This window comes from Schistocerca serialis, chromosome 1 (genome assembly GCF_023864345.2).
Source record: "Schistocerca serialis cubense isolate TAMUIC-IGC-003099 chromosome 1, iqSchSeri2.2, whole genome shotgun sequence".
Lineage (NCBI taxonomy): Eukaryota > Metazoa > Arthropoda > Insecta > Orthoptera > Acrididae > Schistocerca > Schistocerca serialis.
Window position 1 is genome coordinate 291955945 of NC_064638.1, and position 22267 is coordinate 291978211.

The 22267-nt window shown below is 43.3% G+C and overlaps 1 protein-coding gene across 1 annotated transcript in view; it reads left to right on the forward strand.

Annotated features, from left to right (window-relative positions):
- LOC126467648 (protein unc-93 homolog A-like) overlaps positions 1–22267 on the forward strand; it is a 345755-nt gene that overhangs the window by 307245 nt on the left and 16243 nt on the right. Inside the window, exon 5 of the mRNA XM_050096484.1 lies at positions 21043–21310. Coding sequence (XP_049952441.1) covers positions 21043–21310 — 268 coding nt within the window. The remainder of the gene's footprint in view (positions 1–21042; positions 21311–22267) is intronic.

Genomic DNA, 22267 nt, shown 5'->3' on the forward strand with positions numbered 1-22267 from the left:
CACTTCGTTCTTGATCGTCCACTCTTATTATTCCCTCTTGGTTGTTGTACATATTGTATATTACCCGTCTCTCCCTATAGCTTACCCCTACTTTTTTCAGAATCTCGAACAGCTTGCACCATTTTATATTGTGAACGCTTTTTCCAGGTCGACAAATCCTATGAAAGTGTCTTGATTTCTCTTTAGCCTTGCTTCCATTATTAGCCGTAACGTCAGAATTGCCTCTCTCGTCCCTTTACTTTTCCTAAAGTCAAACTGATCGTCACCTAGCGCATTCTCAATTTTCTTTTCCATTCTTCTGTATATTATTCTTGTAAGCAGCTTCGATGCATGAGCTGTTAAGCTGATTGTGCGATAATTCTCGCATTTCTCAGCTCTTGCCGTCTTCGGAATTGTGTGGATGATGCTTTTCCGAAAGTCAGATGGTATATCGCCAGACTCATATATTATGAAGGCCAGCTCACGCAACTACTGATAACTTTGTCGCCAAATTCATGCTAAAAAAAGGGATTTGGCGTTGTCCTCGTCTTTTGCCTTATACGCGGTAGTGCTGTCACATACATTTTTCATATCAGTCCCAGATGTCTTATTTTTCTTCACCACAGAAGAAGAATGGAATATTACAGAATTTGAAACACGAACAGCTGCTAGCATGAGTTTCTTAGAAGTAGATACCTTAGGGGTTGCGAAGCAACTCAAATCACTTGATACGGGGAAGTCTTCAGGTCCAGATTGTATACCGATTAGGTTCCTTTCAGATTACGCTGATACAATAGCTCCCTACTTAGCAATCATACACAACCGCTCACTCACCGATTGATGTGTACCTACAGAATGGAAAATTGCGCAGGTCGCACCAGTGTTTAAGAAGGGTAGTAGGAGTAATCTATCGAACTACAGACCTATATCATTGGCGTCGGTTTGCAGTAGGGTTTTGGAACATATACTGTATTCAAACATTATGAATCACCTCGAAGGGAACGATCTATTGATACGTAATCAGCATGGTTTCAGAAAACATCGTTCTTGTGCAATGCAGCTAGCTCTTTATTCGCACGAAGTAATGGCCGCTATCGGCAGGGGATCTCAAGTTGATTCCGTTTTTCTATATTTCCGGAAAGCTTTTGACACCGTTCCTCATAAGCGACTTCTAATCAAGCTGCGAGCCTATGGGGTATTGTCTCAGTTGTGCGACTGGATTCGTGATTTCCTGTCAGGAAGGTCGCAGTTCGTAGTAATAGACGGCAAATCATCGAGTAAAACTGAAGTGATATCAGGTGTTCCCCAGGGAAGCGTCCTGGGACCTCTGCTGTTCCTGATCTATATAAATGACCTGGGTGACAATCTGAGCAGTTCTCTTAGGTTGTTCGCAGATGATGCTGTAATTTACCGTCTAGTAAGGTCATCCGAAGACCTGTATCAGTTGCAAAGCGATTTAGAAAAGATTGCTGTATTGTGTGGCAGGTGGCAGTTGACGCTAAATAACGAAAAGTGTGAGGTGATCCACATGAATTCCAAAAGAAATCCGTTGCAATTCGATTACTCGATGAACAGTAGAATTCTCAAGGTTGTCAATTCAACTAAGTACCTGGGTGTTAAAATTACGATCAACTTCAGTTGGAAAGACCACATAGATAATGTTGTGGGGAAGGCGAGCCAAAGGTTGCGTTTCATTGGCAGGACACTTAGAAGATGCAACAAGTCGACTAAAGAGACAGCTTACACTACACTCGTTCGTCCTCTGTTAGAATATTGCTGCGCGGTGTGGGATCCTTACCAAGTGGGATTGACGGAGGACATCGAAAGGGTGCAAAAAAGGGCAGCTCGTTTTGTATTATCACTTAATAGAGGAGAGAGTGTGGCAGATATGATACGCGAGTTGGGATGGAAGTCATTAAAGCAAAGACGTTTTTCGTCACGGCGAGACCTATTTACGAAATTTCAGTCACCAACTTTCTCTTCCGAATGCGAAAATATTTTGTTGAGCCCAACCTACATAGGTAGGAATGATCATCAAAATAAAATAAGAGAAATCAGAGCTCGAACAGAAAGGTTTAGGTGTTCGTTTTTCCCGCGCGCTGTTCGGGAGTGGAATGGTAGAGAGATAGTATGATTGTGGTTCGATGAACCCTCTGCCAAGCACTTAAATGTGAATTGCAGAGTAATCATGTAGATGTAGATGTAGATGAAAAGTGAGTGATCGTAGGTCAATGAAGCCTTGTGGAAACGTTTGTAAGGACATGCAGAAGTAACGAATTCATTGAAAGAAACACATTTTAATTTCCATATGAGAGGATAGGACTTGTTAATATTTGCGTTACAGGTTACAAAAGTTACTGAATGAGACAATCACCTGCGTCGACAACAGCCTGGAACCGAACAAGAGAAACTATTCCACAATTGTTTGCAGCACTTTCAGAACGGTGAACCACGGAATGTTCAGCTGTCGTCATGCAACTCGTGCTCTGCTTGAAGATTGCACATCGCGTCGACCATTCTCAGCCGTGGCAACAGTAACTTCTTCAACAATCTGAGCGCACTTCATCGCCGGCGTTTCCCAGGAGCAACTGGCAAATCACCTGTTACTTCGAACTCCCGAATCCCTTTCAACCCCAGAGCGGAAAAGAGATCTCTCCATATTCCTTTAATGCGTTGATACTTGCGAAGAGCAGCGGCACAGTTGCAGTTGTTTTGATAAAATAAACTACTGGCCATTAAAATTGCTACACCAAGAAGAAATGCAGATGATAAACGGGTATTCATTGGACAAATATATTATACTAGAACGGACATGTGATTACATTTACACGCAATTTGGGTGCATAGATCCTGAGAAATCAGTACCCAGAACAACCACCTCTGCCCGTAATAACGGCCTTGATACGCCTGGACATTGAGTCAAACAGAGCTTGCATGGCGTGTACAGGTACAGCTGCCCATGTAGCTTCAAAACGATACCACAGTTCATCAAGAGTAGTCACTGGCGTATTGTGACGAGCCAGACGTTTTCAATTGGTGAGAGATCTGGAAAATGTGCTGGCCAAGGCTGCAGTCGAACATATCCAGAACGGCCCATACAGGACCTGCAACATGCGGTCGTGCATTATCCTGCTGAAATGTAGGGTTAAGCAGGGATGGAATAAAGGGTAGAACCACGGGTCGTAACACATCTGAAATGTAACGTCCACTGTTCAGAGAGCCGTCAATGCGGACAAGAGGTGACCGAGACGTGTAACCAATGGCACCCCATACCATCACGCCGGGTGATACGCCAGTATGACGATGACGAATACACGCTTCCAACGTGCGTTCACCGCCATGCCACCGAACACGGATGCGACCATCATGATGCTGTGAACAGAACCTGTATTCATCCGAAAAAATGACGTTTTGCCATTCGTGCACCCAGGTTCGTCGTTGAGTACACCATCGCAGGCGCTCCTGTCTGTGATGCAACGCCATGGTCTCCGAGCTGATAGTCCATGCTGCTGCAAACGACGTCGAACTGTTCGTGCAGATGGTTGTTGTCATGCAAACGTCCCCATCTGTTGACTCAGGGATCGAGACGTGGTTGGACGATCCGTTACAGCCATGCGGATAAGATGCCTCTCATCTCGACTGTTAATTATACGAGGCCGTTGGGATCCAGCACGGCGTCCCGTATTACCCTCCTGAACCCACCGATTTCATATTCTGATAACAGTCATTGAATCTCGACCAACGCGATTAGCACTGTCGCGATACGATAAACCGCAATCGCGATAGTCTACAATCCGACCTTTATCAAAGTCGTAAACGTGATTGTACGCATTTCTTCTCCTTACACGAGCCATCACAACAACGTTTCACCAGGCAACGCCAGTCAACTGCTGTTTGTGTATGAGAAATCGGTTGGAAACCTTCGTCATGTCAGCACGTTGTAGGTGTCGCCACGGGCGCCAACCTTGTGTGAATGCTCTGAAAAGCTAATCATTTGCATATCACAGCATCTTCTTCCTGTCGGTTAAATTTCGCGTCTGTAGCACGTCATCTTCGTGGTTTAGCAATTTTAATGGCCAGTAGTGTAACTTTAGGAGTAAAGTCCTGCTCACTTTGTCCAGACCCATCTTGACTCTCTGCAACTGTACTGCACACTGATACTTGTGTTTCAACCCAACGCCGCCGTACCAGTCTCAGAGCCTAACGGTATCATTCCTGTAAAATTAGGTACCCATATGGTAAATAGTTTCCCGTCGACACAGGCTCAAGTAGCGAATGTTTACAATAACCACCCTATACATTGGACAACTAAAGAGCGAGTGAGCGAGCTCGCTAGCCGCATCAGAGAGACACCTACCGTCAATCACATGAATCGCCAACTTACAACTGGCGTCAAAGCAAACTTTTAGTTTCGACGTGTAAGTTCACCCTAGGTCTCTATATTCTGTCATCTAAAAGATATAGCTTTGAGAAATCGTACGAATATTTTTAAACAACATAATTAGTAAATTAGTAATGAGATTTCCTACAAAATAATGCAGCCTGCCATCTTTCATGATAGAGCGATCCATAATGATGAATTTGGGTGCTGATTTCAAAGAACGTAACCGAAAAGTGCGCTGTAACAGCATGCGAACCGAACTCTCTGGATGCCCATCCTAATTTGGGTTTCTTTTGCTTTCACTATGTCGCTTGAGCCGAATGTTGGGCTTCGAGTAGATCATGTCACATTCAGAAACATCTTGAAATAAACCTCTCCTGCTGTTAACGTAATTTGTGTGTTCTTCACGGAACCAGTGTGTACTGTTCCGGTTGTCTGGCAACTCCTACTGTGCTTCCTCCAGGTGCGATGGAAGTCGTGGAAACCTTCTGCTGCGTAAGTGGAATGGCTCACCACAATATCTGCAGTCTAATCTCTCACCACTCCCTATTAGTGGGCAACGTAGTTTACGTCAGTGTTCACATCGTTCCGGAATTCCTGTTGTCTAAATTCCCACTACGGGAAGTTAACTCCCGCCGCCTTTGATAATTACTGGCCGTTTATCTCAATTTGGGACAGCCCCTGCTTAGCAAGAGGTGGGGATATTGGTGCGGAACTGTGTTACAGCTTAGTAATTCGTTCCGCAGGCTGGAAGATACCGCTAAGGAAACGCCGCTTGCCTCAGCGAAATCCGCTGCCGCCGAGTGCAGGCCAGGGATGGCGGAAAGTGAGTGTCGCGCTGACAAGGACGTTCATGGTCGCGCCCTCGCTGGGCCCAGTTAGTAAGGGCGCTCGCGTGCGACGCCCAGGCCGACCATCTGGCGGTGAATCCTGTGACTAAATCATGTCACATTCAGAAACATCTTGAAACAAATCTCTCCTGCTGTTAATGTAACTAGTGTGTTAAGGATCTATAACTGTTCTTCACGAACCTAATGTGACCGCGCGACTTCGTCATCACACAGTTCGTTCCGGCTGGTCCCGGCGGAGGTTCGAGTCCTCCCTCGGGCATGGGTGTGTGTGTTTGTCCTTAGGATAATTTAGGTTAAGCAGTGTGTAAGCTTCGGGACTGATGACCTTAGCAGTTAAGTCCCATAAGATTTCACACACATTTGAACATTTTGAACAGTTCGTCCATATTTATGGTATTTGCAGAGCTTGACCAGATATGAAAGACGTAAGTGGGAGCTCCAGATGGCCAAGCATTTAGGTAAAGCAGCACTTTTGGAGCGCGTACCGTGAGATACGAGTCAGCTAGTGATTTCCAAGAAGCGGTTGGCGCAGCGAAAAGGGCAGAGAAATGTGATCCGAGGTCATGAGGTCCAGTCCCTATGCGCTTTGTGGCCGAGCGGTTCTAGGAGCTTCAGTCTGGAACCGCGCGACCGCTACAGTCGCAGGTTCGAATCCTGCCCCGGGCATGGATGTGTGTGATGTCCTTAGGTTAGTTAGGTTTAAGTAGTTCTAAGTTCTAGGGGACTGATGACTTCAGATGTCAAGTCCCATAGTGCTCAGAGCCATTGGAGCCCTATGCGTCAACTTCTTTCTATTTTTGATTGCTAATACTGCAAATAAACCGAAATAACGCGCAGTATATTGTATTTATTAGCATTTTCACAATAGCCATCAAAATAAAGGGCAAAGAAAAATTTGGGCTAGCAAATTTCCAGAAAAGGATTGCACTTACAACTCAAAGAGGAATCTGCAAATAACTTTCAAAGATGGAATTGTAATTAAAGCGTACTTACTCTGTATTCAGTTACTTTCAATTTGAGCTTGCGATGAGAAATAATCTTTTATGAATGTAAAGTAAGTTTGTCTCTCTGCAGAAGCTTCAAAACAACCATGTAATCGTAAAAATGCTGCGCTTTACGTATGCAAGATGCCGAGAAGAATACTGGTTACCCCATTTCTACTATGAATATATTCCCAGAACATGTAAACCATCAACTGAAAAGCAATAAAAGAATATGATTTAATAAACGAATTTCTTGTATGCACGTTACAATCCTTTACTGGAAATTTATTTGCAGAGTCCTCGAGGTTGCAGTAAGTACAATCTATTCTTGGAAATTTATTTGCACTCCCAAAATTCTCCTTTGCCTTTTCTTTTCATGCCTTTATTAATAAATACGATATATTGATTATAATTTCGGTTCATTTGCAGTGTAACGTAGAAGTTAAGAATCACAAAAAAAGGTTGCCACGCAAGGATTTGACCCCATGACATTCGACTTAACTGTTGTGTACTTTTTCCGTTGCGCTAGTGCTGCTCGGAAACTGCTTTAATTTAAATGGCGCACGTCTTGCCCAGACAGAGCCAAAAATACTGTTTTTCCTTAGCGCTTGGCCGTCTTGAGCTCTCTCTTTTGTCACTTTCATTTCTGGCTAAGCCCTGCACAAACCACAAATTTTTGACGAAGTTCGTGATGGCAAATAAGTGCGATCTCGTTGTGAGCTGGGGTAGACTGCAGGAAATTCCCACAGGAAATTCTAATGAGTGTTCCGATATTACACACTAATTAGCTGATTACAATAGACAACAGAGGAAGTGATACTTCGGATTACCGTTCCTAGGCAGACGCAATTGGCAGGATTCGTGATCTGCCTGCAGTGACTCTATTTATTTTATTTAATCGTATGGCTAGGGCCCCCCGCCCCCCCCCCCCCCCCCCCCCCACCCGTCGGGCGGGCCGTTCTCCGGGTGCCGGCCTTGCAATTTGACGCCACTTCGGCGACCTGCAGTCGATGAGGATGATAGGATGATGATGAGGACAACACAACACCCAGTCCCTGGACGGAGAAAATTCTCCGACCCAGCCGGGAATCGAACCCGTGCCCAGAGGACTGGCAATCCGTCAGCTATCGGGGGCGGACTGCACTGAAGTGATCTCTGCTAGGAATAGTAATTCGAAATATTACTCAGCGGGCTTGGAAGCTGTGAGGTGGCAGCCCCATCACCAAGCTTAACCTGTAAAACGATCGTAAAGCTGCCCGGAGACTTTATGCATACTGCCTCTCTTCACAATTCACAGCCTCAGATGAAAAAGGATGGATCATGGAGATAACCTCGGCACGTCAAGGATAAATGATTAGGTATTACGGATAGGATGAAAATTGCTGCATAGAACTTAACAGGGATTGGAAACGAGGAAATGGAGCTAGAATATAAATTAAGAAATAAAACATATAACTATTACGATAGAAACAAAAAAGAAGTTGAAATGCACAACAGATCTTGGTTACTGTACAGTGCTATACAGAGAACACAAACATGATGTCTTTAAGGGATACCATCTGGAACAAGAAAGTATCAGGAAATTTTATCAAATTCGGCAACAGAAATATTTGCTAGACTCTATAACTGTTTAGGATATAGAGAAAGAAAAGCAAAATGTTAAAGAATGCATAAAAAATTAAATGATCGTATGGCAGTGACCGCCGGGAATCTCCACACGGGGAAGTTCGCTCGCTAAGTTACATGCCTTTCCAGTTGACGCTACAATGGGCGCCTTGCATGTCGATGGTGATGAAAACAACACAACACCCAGCCCCCTGCGGAGAAAATCCCCAATCTGGCCGGGAATCGAAACCGAGCCCCATGCACGGCAGTCGGATGCGCTGACCGCTCACCTAACAGAGCGGACAAAGAATGGATAGAAAGAGCGGCATATGAGGCACTGAGGAAAAATAAGAACTTAAGGAAAAAGGAATGATTAAGGGTTTGCAATTAAGTTATCTCACAGACCATTGAAGGAAAAGATAGATCCCAGAAAGAAAAGTCCTGCAGAATAAAACGCCAGGGACTGAAGGGTAGTGTAAGCATGGAATCATTTTATAACTAAAGCAGAACAAGATATACGAGGGACGCAAACTTTAGTCTGTAAATAATGAAATACTAGAACGGAGAAAGACACTGCAGAACTAAATATAATTAGCGAAGATCAGTGGAAAGAATTTTATACAATATTGTGGCTGATAGAAGATCCAGAATTCAAGGATAAGGAGGGGATCGCATCACGTAATGGTAGAAGAATCGCAGTAGTTTTATAAATTACTAAGAACAGGAAAGCACGTGGACCAGATGGCATTAAACTATGCTGGCCCCTTTTGCAATTTTAGATTATTACATTTATTTTATGAATATTGGCACTGTTCTAAAATACCAAATTCTCGGTAAATATCAGAAGTAATACCAATTTCTTAAAAATTCAAAGAAACAATTGTGAAAACTATAGAGGAATTTGTCTCCTAAGCTCAGCCTATAAAATATTTGCAAAAATAATCAATAATAGTTTAAGAGCCATAACAGAGACTCTCCTATTAGAAGAACAATGTGGATTGCAGAAAGGCCATTCATGCAGTGATAATATATTTAACAAACAAAAATGTTATAGAAACAACGAGAAGTCAACTTAGAAACATATAGCTTTCATTTGCTTCGAAAAAGCTTTTGACAGTGTGAACAGAAACAAACTGAGGGACATAACGCTGGATGTACTAGACATCTTACTGAAGCTGTAGAAAGCTTATATACTGACATAAAAATAAAACGTGGCAATAATAAAACTGAAGGAATCGCTACCAATAAGGGACTCACACAACGCTGTATCTTGTCACCAACCTTATTAATGTATATATAAATGACTTGATCATCCCCCCCCCCCCCCCTCCACCAATGAACCATGGACCTTGCCGTTGGTGGGGAGGCTTGCGTGCCTCAGCGATACAGATAGCAGTACCGTAGGTGCAACCATAACGGAGAGGTATCTGTTGAGAGGCCAGACAAACGTGTGGTTCCTGAAGAGGGGCAGCAGCCTTTTCAGTAGTTGCAGGAGCAACAATCTGGATGTTTGACTGATCTGATCTTGTAACACCAACCAAAATGGCCTTGCTGTTCTGGTACTACGAACGGCTGAAAGCAAGGGGAAACTACAGCCGTAATTTTTCCCGAGGGCATGCAGCTTTACTGTATGGTTAAATGATGATTGCGTCCTCTTGGGTAAAATATTCCGGAGGTAAAATAGTCCCCCATTCGGATCTTTGGGCGGGGACTACTCAGGAGGACGTTGCTATCAGGAGAAAGAAAACCGGCGTTCTACGGATCGGAGCATGGAATGCCAGATCCCTTAACTGAGCAGGTAGGTTAGAAAATTTTTAAATGGAAAATGGATAGATTAAAGTTAGATATAGTGGGAATTAGTGAAGTTAGGTGGCAGTAGGGATAAGACTTCTGGTCAGGTGAATACAGGGTTATCAATACAAAATCAAATAGGGGTAATGCAGGAGTAGGTAAAATAATGAATAAAAAAATAGGAGTGCGGGTAAGCTACAGCATAGTGAACGCATTATTGTGGCCAATAATGATACGAAGCCCACACCTACCACCGTAGTACAAGTTTATATGCCAACTAGCTCCACAGATGACGAAGAGATTGATGAAATGTGTCATGAGATAAAAGACGTTATTCAGATAGTGAAGGGAGATGAATATTTTATAGTCATAGGTAACTGGAATTCGGTAGTAGGAAAAAGAAGAGAAGAAAACGCAGTAGGTGAATATGGAATGGGAGTAAGAAATGAAAGAGGAAGCTGCCTGGTAGTATTTTGCACAGAGCACAACTTAATCATAGCTAACACTTGGTTCAAGAATCATAAGGTTGTATACATGGAAGAGACCTGGAGATACTCGAGGGTTTCAGATAAATTATATAATGGTAAGACAGACATTCAGGAACCGGGTTTTAAATTCTAAGACATTTCCAGGGGCAGATATGGACTCTGACCACAATCTATTGGTTATGAACTGTAGATTAAAACTCAAGAAACTGCAAATAGGTGGGATTTAAGGAGTCGGGATCTGGATAAACTGACAGAACCAGAGGTTGTAGAGAGTTTCAGGGAGAGCACTGGGGAACGATTGAGCAGAATGGGGGAAAGAAATACAGTAGAAGAAGAATGAGTAGCTTTGAGGGATCAAATAGTGAAGGTTGCAGAGGATCAAGTAGGTAAAAAGACGAGGGCTATTAGAAATCCTTGGGTAACAGAAAATATATTGAATTTAATTGATGTAAGGAGAAAATATAAAAATGCAGTAAATGAAGCTGGCCAAAAGGAATACAAACGTCTTAAAAATGAGATCGACAGAAAGTGCAAAATAGCTAAGCAGGGATGTCTAGAGGACAAATGTAAGGATGTAGAGGCGCATATCACTAGGGGTAAGATAGATACTGCCGACAGGAAAATTAAAGAGACTTTTGGTGAAACGAGAACCACTTGTATGAATATCAAAAGCTCAGATGGAAACCCAGTTCTAAGCAAAGAAAGCAGAAAGGTGGAAGGAGTATATAGTCTGTACAAGGGTGATGTACTTGAGGACAATATTATGGAAATGGAAGAGGAGGTAGATGAAATGGGAGATACAATACTGCGTGAAGAGTTTGACAGAGCACTGAAAGACCTGATTGGAAACAAGGCCCCCGGAGTAGACAACATTCCATTAGAACTACTGACGGCCTTGGGAGAGCCAGTCCTGACAAAACTCTACCATCTGGTGAGCAAGATGTATGAGACAGGCGAAATACGCTCAGACTTCAAGAAGAATATAATAATTCCAATCCCAAAGAAATCAGGTGCTGACAGATGTGAAAATTACCGAACTATCAGTTTAATAAGCCATGGCTGCAAAATACTAACAAGAATTCTTTACAGACGAATGGAAAAAACTGGTAGAAGCTGACCTTGGGGAAGATCAGTTTGGATTCCGTAGAAATGTTGGAACACGTGAGTCAATACTGACCCTTCGACTTATCTTAGAAAATAGATTAAGGAAAGGCAAACCTACGTTTCTAGCAAAATTTGTAGACTTAGAGAAAGCTATTGACAATGTTGACTGGAATACTCTTTTTCACATTCTGAAGGTGGTAGGAGTAAAATACGGGGAGCGAAAGGCTATTTACAATTTGTACAGAAACCAGATGGCAGTTATAAGAGTCGAGGGGCATGAAAGGGAAGCAGTGGTTGGAAAGGGAGTGAGACAGGGTTGTAGCCTCTCCCTGATGTTATTCGATCTGTATATTGAGCAAGCAGTAAAGGAAACAAAAGAAAAATTCGGAGTAGATATTAAAATCCATGGAGAAGAAATAATAACTTTGAGGTTCATCGATGACATTGTAATTCTGTCAGAGACAGCAAAGGACCTGGAAGAGCAGCTGAAAGGAATGGACAGTGTCTTGAAAGGAGGATATAAGATGACCATCAACAAAAGCAAAACGAGGATAATGGAATGTAGTCGAATCAAATCGGGTGATGCTGAGGGCATTAGATTAGGAAAATTTGGGGAGCAAAATAAATGATGATGGTCGAAGTAGAGAGGATATGAAATGTAGACTGACAATGGCAAGGATAGCGTTTCTGAAGAAGAGAAATTTGTTAACATCGAGTATAGATTTAAGTGTCAGGAAGTCATTTCTGAACGTATTTGTATGGAGTGTGACCATGTATGGAAGTGAAACGTGGACGATAAATAGTTTGGACAAGAAGAGAATAGAAGCTTTCGAAATGTGGTGCTACAGAAGAATGCTGAATATTAGATGGGTAGATCACTTAACTAATGAGGAGGTATTGAACAGAATTAGAGAGAGGAGAAATTTGTGACACATCTTGACTAGAAGAAGCGATCGGTTGGTTGTACATGTTCTGAGGCATCATGGGATCACCAATTTAGTATTGGAGGGCAGCGTGGAGGGTAAATATCGTAGAGGGAGACCAAGAGATGAATACACTAAGCAGATTCATAAGGATGTAGATTGCAGTAGGTACTGGGAGATGAAGAAGCTTGCACAGGATAGAGTAGTATGGAGAGCTGCATCAAACCAGTCACTGGGCTGAAGACCACAACAACAACAAATGAGTAAGAACTTTAGTAAGAATGTAAATCTGAGTATACTGATTAGTAGAAATAAATATGTTAATATACCGGGTGGTTATAATTAAACTTTCCCTATTTAACAAGTTACAATGTGGAAACCAATTACCGTAGGAGTACCAAACTTGGTAATATTAATGTCGAGAGTATGGAGTGCATGCTGTCCATGCGTCACAGCGCAACCGTCCAGTTCCAACCATAACCACCAGGTGCCGTGATCAGTCATAGTGATTCATAGTCTCACACACCTGACTAGTCACAGTGCACTTGGTGACGTGTCAGCATGAGCTTAGACTAAAGGAGCAGGGCATTATGGGTGAAACTCAACAGTAATGCCGCAGATGCACTTCGCAAATATCGCCGGATGAAAGGATTACGGAGTGTGTGTGAATTCCTAAGGGACCAAACTGCTGAGGTCATCGGTCCTAGACTTACACACTACGTAAACTAACTTACGCTTAGATCAACACACAGGCACCCACGCCCGAGGGAGGACTCGAGTCTCCGGCGGGAGGGGCAGCGCAACCCGTGACAGGGCAACTCTAACCACGCGGCCACTCCGCGCGGCGAAAGGATTTGGAAGGGTCCTCTTTCTACTTGCTGTGCGGAGCATGGTGAAGACGTTCGAATCAAGTGGAGAACTGGGCGTCGCTCCGGGAAGAGGCTGACGACCGGTTGCACCACAGGTGGTCGATGAAATCGCTGTTATGGCATTGTTATGTACATAGTTCCGCGTAGTCAGCACGTACACAATTTTCCCACTAGAGCGCGCCCCGCTAAGCACAACAGCGCAGGCGCAGCGCTCGTCCGTCTCCGCACTACGAGATGGCGCTGTCTTAGCGACGGACCAAATTCTGCTTCCGCCGATCCGCGTATTAATATATAATGCAGCCAATGAGATTGCTGCTAACGTAGAACCATTCCTCCTGAAGGATCGCACTCGCGCAGTGATACCTGAACGCGTGAGGTATTATAACGAGTGTACAGACCTCCGATTAATTAGTATGCATCAGTCTGCATCAGTCTGCATTAGTCTGCATTAGTCTATAGTCAAGTTTCAGTCTGCGCCTAATAAGATTATCATATTCCTGTACATAGCCATGAAGAGAAATGTATAGACACTTTGTCAAGTATCAGAGATATGTGAGAACAAGATTAACGCACCAAGACCAAAGGAACTTCAGATTGTCAATTGTAAATAGCATCCAGAACCAAGTTAAGTTATTTTTATGATGATTATTATTTTAATAAATGTGTTTGAAAATTAATCAAGTTCTGTTTAAAGTTGGTCACCGTCAATCTGCTACTCTAAGCGTGCAAGTGGCATTTCTATCGTCTGACCTAACGGCAGAAGATAAACACGCCACGATAAGACCACGAGACATATTGCTGACACTCGCCTAGAGCGACAAGTCAAATAATCTTTTGTTGTATGTACCGAAGGTCTTACAGTACGCACACCACAGGCAGACAACGTTGCGCACAGTTCCCGATCGTCAGGCAATGCGCGTGCTGTGTCACGACAGTTGAACATCCCGTGGTCCACTGTACGGGAGGTGCTTCGAACCATTCTCAAAATTTATCCGTACAAGATCCATATCGTACAGCAGCTTTCAGAAGGACGCAGAATGACGTGTTGACTTCGCCCTCCACTTTCTCGCAAGGATTGACGAAGGCTGGCCATGGACCCTCCTATTGGCAAACGAAACTCATTTTTCTCTGACGGGTGAAGCGAACACAGAGAATTGCCGAGTGCGAGGATCTTCCTCTCCAGTCATTGTGCATGAAGTTACTCTGTGTGGCTTCACTGCTACGTTCATCATTGGCCCATTCTTTTTTTAACAAGTTGGCGCTCAAGGATCAAAGCCGTGCAGTGTGACTGGTCAGCATTACTGCAATATGCTTCGCCAGCATGTTATACCCGCCCTACAGGAGAGAGACGCATTGAACTCAATAATTTTCATCCAAGATGGGGCCCCACCGCACATCACTCGTGAAGTTCGCCTGCTTCTCCGAAACACATTTGGAAATTATCGAATTATCACCCTATCGTTTCCAAATGCTTGGCCCATACGGTCACCTTACTCCCTTTGATTTCTGGCTGTGGAGATACCTGAAGGATAGTGTTTACCAGGAACATTCACACATGTGCTTATACGAAGCGTGTCATATCAAGAGACATAGCCAACATACAGGGTGTTTCAAAAATGACCGGTATATTTGAAACGGCAATAAAAACTAAACGAGCAGCGATAGAAATACACCGTTTGTTGCAATATGCTTGGGACAACAGTACATTTTCAGGCAGACAAACTTTCGAAATTATAGTAGTTACAATTTTCAACAACAGATGGCGCTGCGGTCTGGGAAACTCTATAGTACGATATTTTCCACATATCCACCATGCGTAGCAATAATATGGCGTAGTCTCTGAATGAAATTACCCGAAACCTTTGACAACGTGTCTGGCGGAATGGCTTCACATGCAGATGAGATGTACTGCTTCAGCTGTTCAATTGTTTCTGGATTCTGGCGGTACACCTGGTCTTTCAAGTGTCCCCACAGAAAGAAGTCACAGGGGTTCATGTCTGGCGAATAGGGAGGCCAATCCACGCCGCCTCCTGTATGTTTCGGATAGCCCAAAGCAATCACACGATCATCGAAATATTCATTCAGGAAATTAAAGACGTCGGCCGTGCGATGTGGCCGGGCACCATCTTGCATAAACCACGAGGTGTTCGCAGTGTCGTCTAAGGCAGTTTGTACCGCCACAAATCCACGAAGAATGTCCAGATAGCGTGATGCAGTAATCGTTTCAGATCTGAAAAATGGGCCAATGATTCCTTTGGAAGAAATGGCGGCCCCGACCAGTACTTTTTGAGGATGCAGGGACGATGGGACTGCAACATGGGGCTTTTCGGTTCCCCATATGCGCCAGTTCTGTTTATTGACGAAGCCGTCCAGGTAAAAATAAGCTTCGTCAGTAAACCAAATGCTGCCCACATGCATGTCGCCGTCATCAATCCTGTGCACTATATCGTTAGCGACTGTCTCTCGTGCAGCAATGGTAGCGGCGCTGAGGGGTTGCTGCATTTGAATTTTGTATGGATAGAGGTGTAGACTCTGGCGCATGAGACGATACGTGGACGTTGGCGTCATTTGGACCGCAGCTGCAACCCGGCGAACGGAAACCCGAGGCCGCTGTTGGATCACCTGCTGCACTAGCTGCGCGTTGCCCTCTGTGGTTGCCGTATGCGGTCGCCCTACCTTTCCAGCACGTTCATCCGTCACGTTCCCAGTCTGTTGAAATTTTTCAAACAGATCCTTTATTGTATCGCTTTTCGGTCCTTTGGTTACATTAAACCTCCGTTGAAAACTTCGTCTTGTTGCAACAACACTGTGTTCTAGGCGGTGGAATTCCAACACCAGAAAAATCCTCTGTTCTAAGGAATAAACCATGTTGTCTACAGCACACTTGTACGTTGTGAACAGCACACGCTTACAGCAGAAAGACGACGTACAGAATGGCGCACCCACAGACTGCATTGTCTTCTATATCTTTCACATCACTTGCTGCGCCATCTGTTGTTGAAAATTGTAACTACTGTAATTTCGAAAGTTTGTCTGCCTGAAAATGTACTGTTGTCCCAAGCATATTGCAACAAACGGTGTATTTCTATCGCTGCTCGTTTAGTTTTTATTGCTGTTTCAAATAAACCGGTCATTTTTGAAACACCCTGTACCTACGGACATGCTTCGTTCTGCTGTGCAGAGTGCAATCTTGCGCTTTCAGACTCTCCTGGGCACTGATGGGCGCCATATTGAGCCCCTTTTGTACCAGTAATGGTACCGGTATGAAATGGTATGATGTACCGTAGCAGCACATTAAAGGTGTTTCAGTTGAACTGACTCTGCATTATTTCTCTTTCCCATGCCATTGATATTAATACTACCAAGTCTGGTTCTCGTACGGTAATTAGTGTCTGTGTTATAACGTGTTGAATAGGGAAGTCTGGTTGCAACATTCGGTACTTATGTACGCAAATGATGTTACAGTTTTGAAGTAAGTGAAGATGAGCTACAAAAATCAGTCTATAAATTACATCAATAAGGGAATTTTCTCAGGAGCGAGTAGAGGTATCAAGTTGAAGTTTATGTCAAATATTCAGGTATACGGTCCCTTGGCGTACAAAAAAAAAAAAAAAAAAAAAAAAAAAAAAAAAAAAAAAAAAAAATGTTTTCCATTAATCGAATTTTTATAGCGGGCAGGAGTGGCCGAGCGGTTCTAGGCGCTACAGTCTGGAACTGCGCGACCACTACGGTCGCGAATCCTGCCTCAGGTATGGACGTGTGTGATGTCCTCAGGTTAGTTAGGTTTAAGTAGTTCTCAGTTCTAGGGGACTGATGACCCCAGATGTTAAGTCCCATGTGCTCAGAGCCATCTGAACAATTTTTGAATTCACAAATTGCTACGTCTTGTAAACTTTGCAAGCTAATTAAGGCCATAGAACAATGGTCTTTTCCGAATGTACTTCTGGCCAAACAGCGATTCTAGCAGAGAGAGTCGCAGTATGTGTTAACCTTGCCTTTTGAGTTCTTGTGGTGAAATTTCCACAGAAACTTTCATCCTCTAACACATATTTCTTTAAAAGTAAAATACAGAATTTCATTCATTTAACTTTAAAAATGTTTTAACGCAACGAAATATTTTTATAAAAATTTATGCCCTATTTCACCTCCTTGGGTGCTGTCTTCCTAAAAAACTCAAACACGTAATTTTTATTTCTAACCAACAAGCCAAATACAAATTTACAAAGATTTTGTTTCAAAAATTATTTATTAACGAAAAATTTCCGTAAAAATTCTCATCCCCTATTTTACGGACTTCCAAAAACAATTAAATACGTAGTTCTTTTTATATTTAACTGACAAGCAAAATACAAATATTCTTACCTTTAACACAGGACTCCCCTTCGGGAGGACGACGGTTCGAACCCGCTTTCGGCCATCCTGATTTAGGTTTCCCAGAATTTCCCTAAAATCGCTTCAGGCAAATAGCAGAATGGTTCCTTTGAAAGGGCGCGGCCGACCTATTTCCCCTTCCTTCTCTAATCCAACGGAATCTCCTCCCAAACCAATTAATCAGTCTTAGCTTTAACTTAAAAAATGCTTTCATAATGATATATTATCATAAAAATTTTCATACCCTGCTTCACCCCCTTAGAGGTTGAATTTCCTAAAACACTGGACAACATAATTTGTATATCTAGCAGAGAAATTAAATACCCATTTTCATTGATGTAGCTTTAAAAACGCTTTATTCGTACCTGAGAAACGATTTATGTTTAAAAAAACTTTCACCAATTGTATTCCCGTTAGTGGTTGATATTCCAAAAATACTGGACACGTATTTTTTTTATTTCTGACCGATAAACTAAATACCAGTTTTCGTAATTCAAAATTGCATTAGTAGCGACATATTTTTAAAAATCCTCTCATCCTCTACTTCAGCCCCTTAGGAGTAGAATTTCGAACAATCCCTTGCTAAATGATGCCTGGAGCACAAGATCAACACCCATTCCAAGTTTCAAGTTCTACCCTTATGAGTTTGGGCTAGGCGGTGATGAGTCAATGAATTTAATCGAGAAGATAATTACAAAGTTTCATAGATTTACCTTTGAAAATGTTTTCATAATGATATATTTCCATGAAAACTTTCACCCCCTTATAAGGCTGAATTTCCAAAAACACTGAAACACACATATTTTATATCCAGCCGAGAAGTCAACTAGCAGTTTTCATAAATGTATCTAAAAATGCTATAGTAGGTCTTTAATAATGATTTGTTTTAAAAAAAGGTTTCACCAACTATTTCACGCCTATAGGGGTTAAATTTCCAAAAATGTTTAAACTCATATTTCTTTACTTCTGGTCAGGAAACTAAATACCAATTTTCGTATTTCTAGCTTCAAAATTGCATTAATAGCGACATGGTTTCAAAAACTCTTTCATCACCTATTTCACCGCCTTATGGGTGGGATTTGGAAACGTGCCATCTTAAACAATGCCTACGATATAAAACCAATATCCTCTCGAAATGATAACTTCAGCGCGGAGTCAGGTAAGGCTGCAAGCAATGAGGACAATGGACGGTGGACGCTACACGTGTAGTGTGCGACAAGTTGAGACCTTGGGTTGAACAGACAGCGTGTCCGCATAGCCAGAGCCGTTAAGACGACCACTCGCGTAAATCCTGGTTCGAGTCTCGGTCCGGCACAAAATTTCACTTGCCGGCTTTGCCGCTGAGATCAGTAATTCTCTTAGATCATGCATAAAAAATTTGAGCTTCTAAATCAATGCAAAAGATATAGCCGTTTATGTAATATTTTGATACTCGCAAACTCACCCATCAAAACCTATGGGGGACTTGCCGTTGATGTAGAATCATGAAATTTAGCAAGAACCAAGGTTCCACAGCGCAAGTGAAGGAAAAAGGCCAAACATTGTTAATTTGTAATTACATCGCATAAAAATATTTTTTGCCATTTTTTTGTCCATCTGTTCGTCTGTTAAGGCTCCTTTTTCTCAGGAAGTTGAAATTGGTGTCAAATAGTAAGATCTACGGTCCCTCGGCGGTTTAAAACGCTTAAAAGCTTCTAAGTCAATGCAATCAATGTACACTACTGGCCATTAAAATTGCTACACCAAGGAGAAATGCAGATGATAAACGGCTATTCATTAGACAAATACATTATACTAGAACGGACATGTGATTACATTTACACGCAATTTGGGTGCATAGATCCTGAGAAATCAGTACCCAGAACAACCATCTCTGGCCGTAGTAACGGACTTGATGCGCCTGGGCATTGAGTCAAACAGAGCTTGTATGGCGTGTACAGGTACAGCTGCCCATGTAACTTCAACACGATACCACAGTTCATCAAGAGTAGTGACTGACGTATTGTGACGAGCCAGTTGCTCGGCCACCATTGACCAGACCTTTTCAATTGGTGAGAGATCTAGAGAATGTGCTGGCCAGGGCAGCAGTCGAACATTTTCTATATCCAGAAAGGCCCGTACAGGACCTGCAAAATGCGGTCGTGCATTATCCTGCTGAAATGTAGGGTTTCACAGGGATCGAATGTAGAGCCACGGTTCGTAACACATCTGAAATGTAACGTCCACTGTTCAAAACGCCGTCAATGCGAACAAGAGGTGAACGAGACGTGTAACCAATGGCACCCCATACCATCACGCCGGGTGATACGCCAGTATGGCGATGACGAATACACGCTTCCAATGTGTGTTCACCGCGATGTCGCCAAACACGGATGCGACCATCATGATGCTGTAAACAGAGCTTGGATTCACCCGAAAAATGACATTTTGCCATTCGTGCACCCAGGTTCGTCGTTGAGTACACCATCGCAGGCGCTCCTGTCTGTGATGCAGTGTCAAGGGTAACAGCAGCCATGGTCACCGAGCTGATAGTCCATGCTGCTGCAAACGTCGTCGAAGTGTTCGTGCAGATGGTTGTTGTCTTGCAAACGTCCCCATCTGTTGACTCAGGGATCGAGACGTGGCTGCACGATCCGTTACAGCCATGCGGATAAGATGCCTGTCATCTCGACTGCTAGTGATACGAGGCCGTTGGGATCCAGCACGGCGTTCCGTATTACCCTCCTGAACCCACCGATTCCATATTCTGCTAACAGTCATTGGATCTCGACCAACGCGAGCAGCAATGTCGCGATACGATAAACCGCAATCGCGATAGGCTACAATCCGACCTTTATCAAAGTCGGAAACGTGATGGTACGCATTTCTCCTCCTTACACGAGACATCACAACAACGTTTCACCAGCCAACGCCGGTCAACTGCTGTTTGTGTATTAGAAATCGGTTGGAAACTTTCCTCATGTCAGCACGTTGTAGGTGTCGCCAACCTTGTGTGAATGCTCTGAAAAGCTGATCATTTGAATATCACAGCATCTTCATCCTGTCGGTTAAACGTCGCGTCTGTAGCACGTCATCTTCGTGCTGTAGCAATTTTAATTGCCAGTAGTGTATGTCACATATTTTGATACTCATAAACTCACTCATCAAAAACTATTAGTGAACTACCTGCATATATAATTAAGTTTGTATGGAACCCTCAGAGCGCCAGTCCTACTAACACTTGGCCGGTTTTTTTTAGTTTTAAGTGATTGTTCCGCAAAACTTAGAAAACCAGAAATATATTAGAACAAATAAGCCCTCGGTCACAAATATTAAGTCAAAATTGACCAGGTTTCGACGCTACTAGGAGCATCGTCTTCAGAATTAAATTAACTGTTCTAAAACATATTCAGTATATAATACATACGCTCATAGTAGCGTCGAAACCTGGTCAATTTTGACTTAATACTTGTGACCGAGGGCTTATTTGTTCTAATATAATTCTGACACGGTCACTGAACCTTAGCAGCTATGTTCAAAACCAGAAATATTGTACTAGTTTTGAGTGATTGCTTCGCAAAACTTAGAAAACCAGAAATATTGTACAAGCATACAGTTACTTTATTTTATATGTAAGTATGCGAGAAATATCTACGTCGTATTGATGTGACACACTGTTAAGTTCCCGACGTGCTTTGACGAGCTGGCTGTCTTACAGGCGTACGTGTCGTGCTCGTGGGGTATCCCGCACATCGGCTACGTGCTCATGTGCTACGGCGCCGTCAACTGCGCGTCCTCAGCCGTGGTGAGCTGGGTGTCCAAGTCCGTGGGCCGCGTCGTCGTCATCTCCATCTACCTGCTGTTCTACGCGCCCATCCTGGTGACGCTCTTCTTCTGGCAGCCCGACCCCACCGTCAGCACCGCCGCCTTCTTCATCTTCGTCTCCTTCTGGGGGGTCACCGACAGCGCCTTTCTCGTCGTCAACGGTGAGCCTACCTCTCACCCTGTCTGGGAAACAGTGACATAGACCATTGTTTTGCAGTGTACTGAGGACTTAGAGAGGTCCTCTAGATTAACTAAAGCCTGCGAGCATTTGCGCGAATAAAATATTCTATAATGGTATGTCGTTGTCATCCTCGTCATTGTCATCGTTCCATAATGAGATTTTCACTCCGCAGCAGAGTGAAATTCTCATTCTGGAAAATTACCCAGGCTGTGGCCAAGCCATGTCTCCGCATTTATCCTTTCTTTCAGGAATGCTAGTTCTGCAAGGTTCGTAGGAGAGCTTCTGTAAAGTTTGGAAGGCAGGAGACGAGGTACTGGCAGAAGTAAAGCTGTGAGGACGGGGCGTGAGTCGTGCTTGGGTAGCTCAGATGATAGGGCACTTGCCCGCGAAAGGCAAAGGTCCCGTGTTCGAGTCTCGGTCCGGCACACAGTTTTAATCTGCCAGGAAGTTTCATTGTCATCGTTGTTTTCAGTCCGAAGGTTGGACTGATCCAGCTCTCAATGCTAGTGTGTCTTGTACAACACGCTTCATCTCAGCATCACTGCAGGAACCTACAGCCACTTGAACCTGTTTGCTGTACAAAACCCTTGGTATCTATCTACAATTTTTACCCCTCACGCTTCCTTCAAAAATCAAATAGACGATTCCTTGATGCCATTAGATGTGTCCTGACAATCGATCCCCTATTTTAGTTAAGTTGTTCCCTAACACGTTTTACTCCCCCATTCGCTTCAGTATCTCTTCATCATATATTCGATACATTCATCCCATCTGTAGCATTCTTCTCTAACAACGTATTTCATTAGCTTCTATTCTCTTCTTGTCTGTACTGCTTACTATCCACGTTAGGCTGCACTCCATACAGATACTTTCGGAAAGTACTTCCTCGCAGTTAAATTTATATTAGATATCAAAATATTAGTCCTTTTCAGGAATG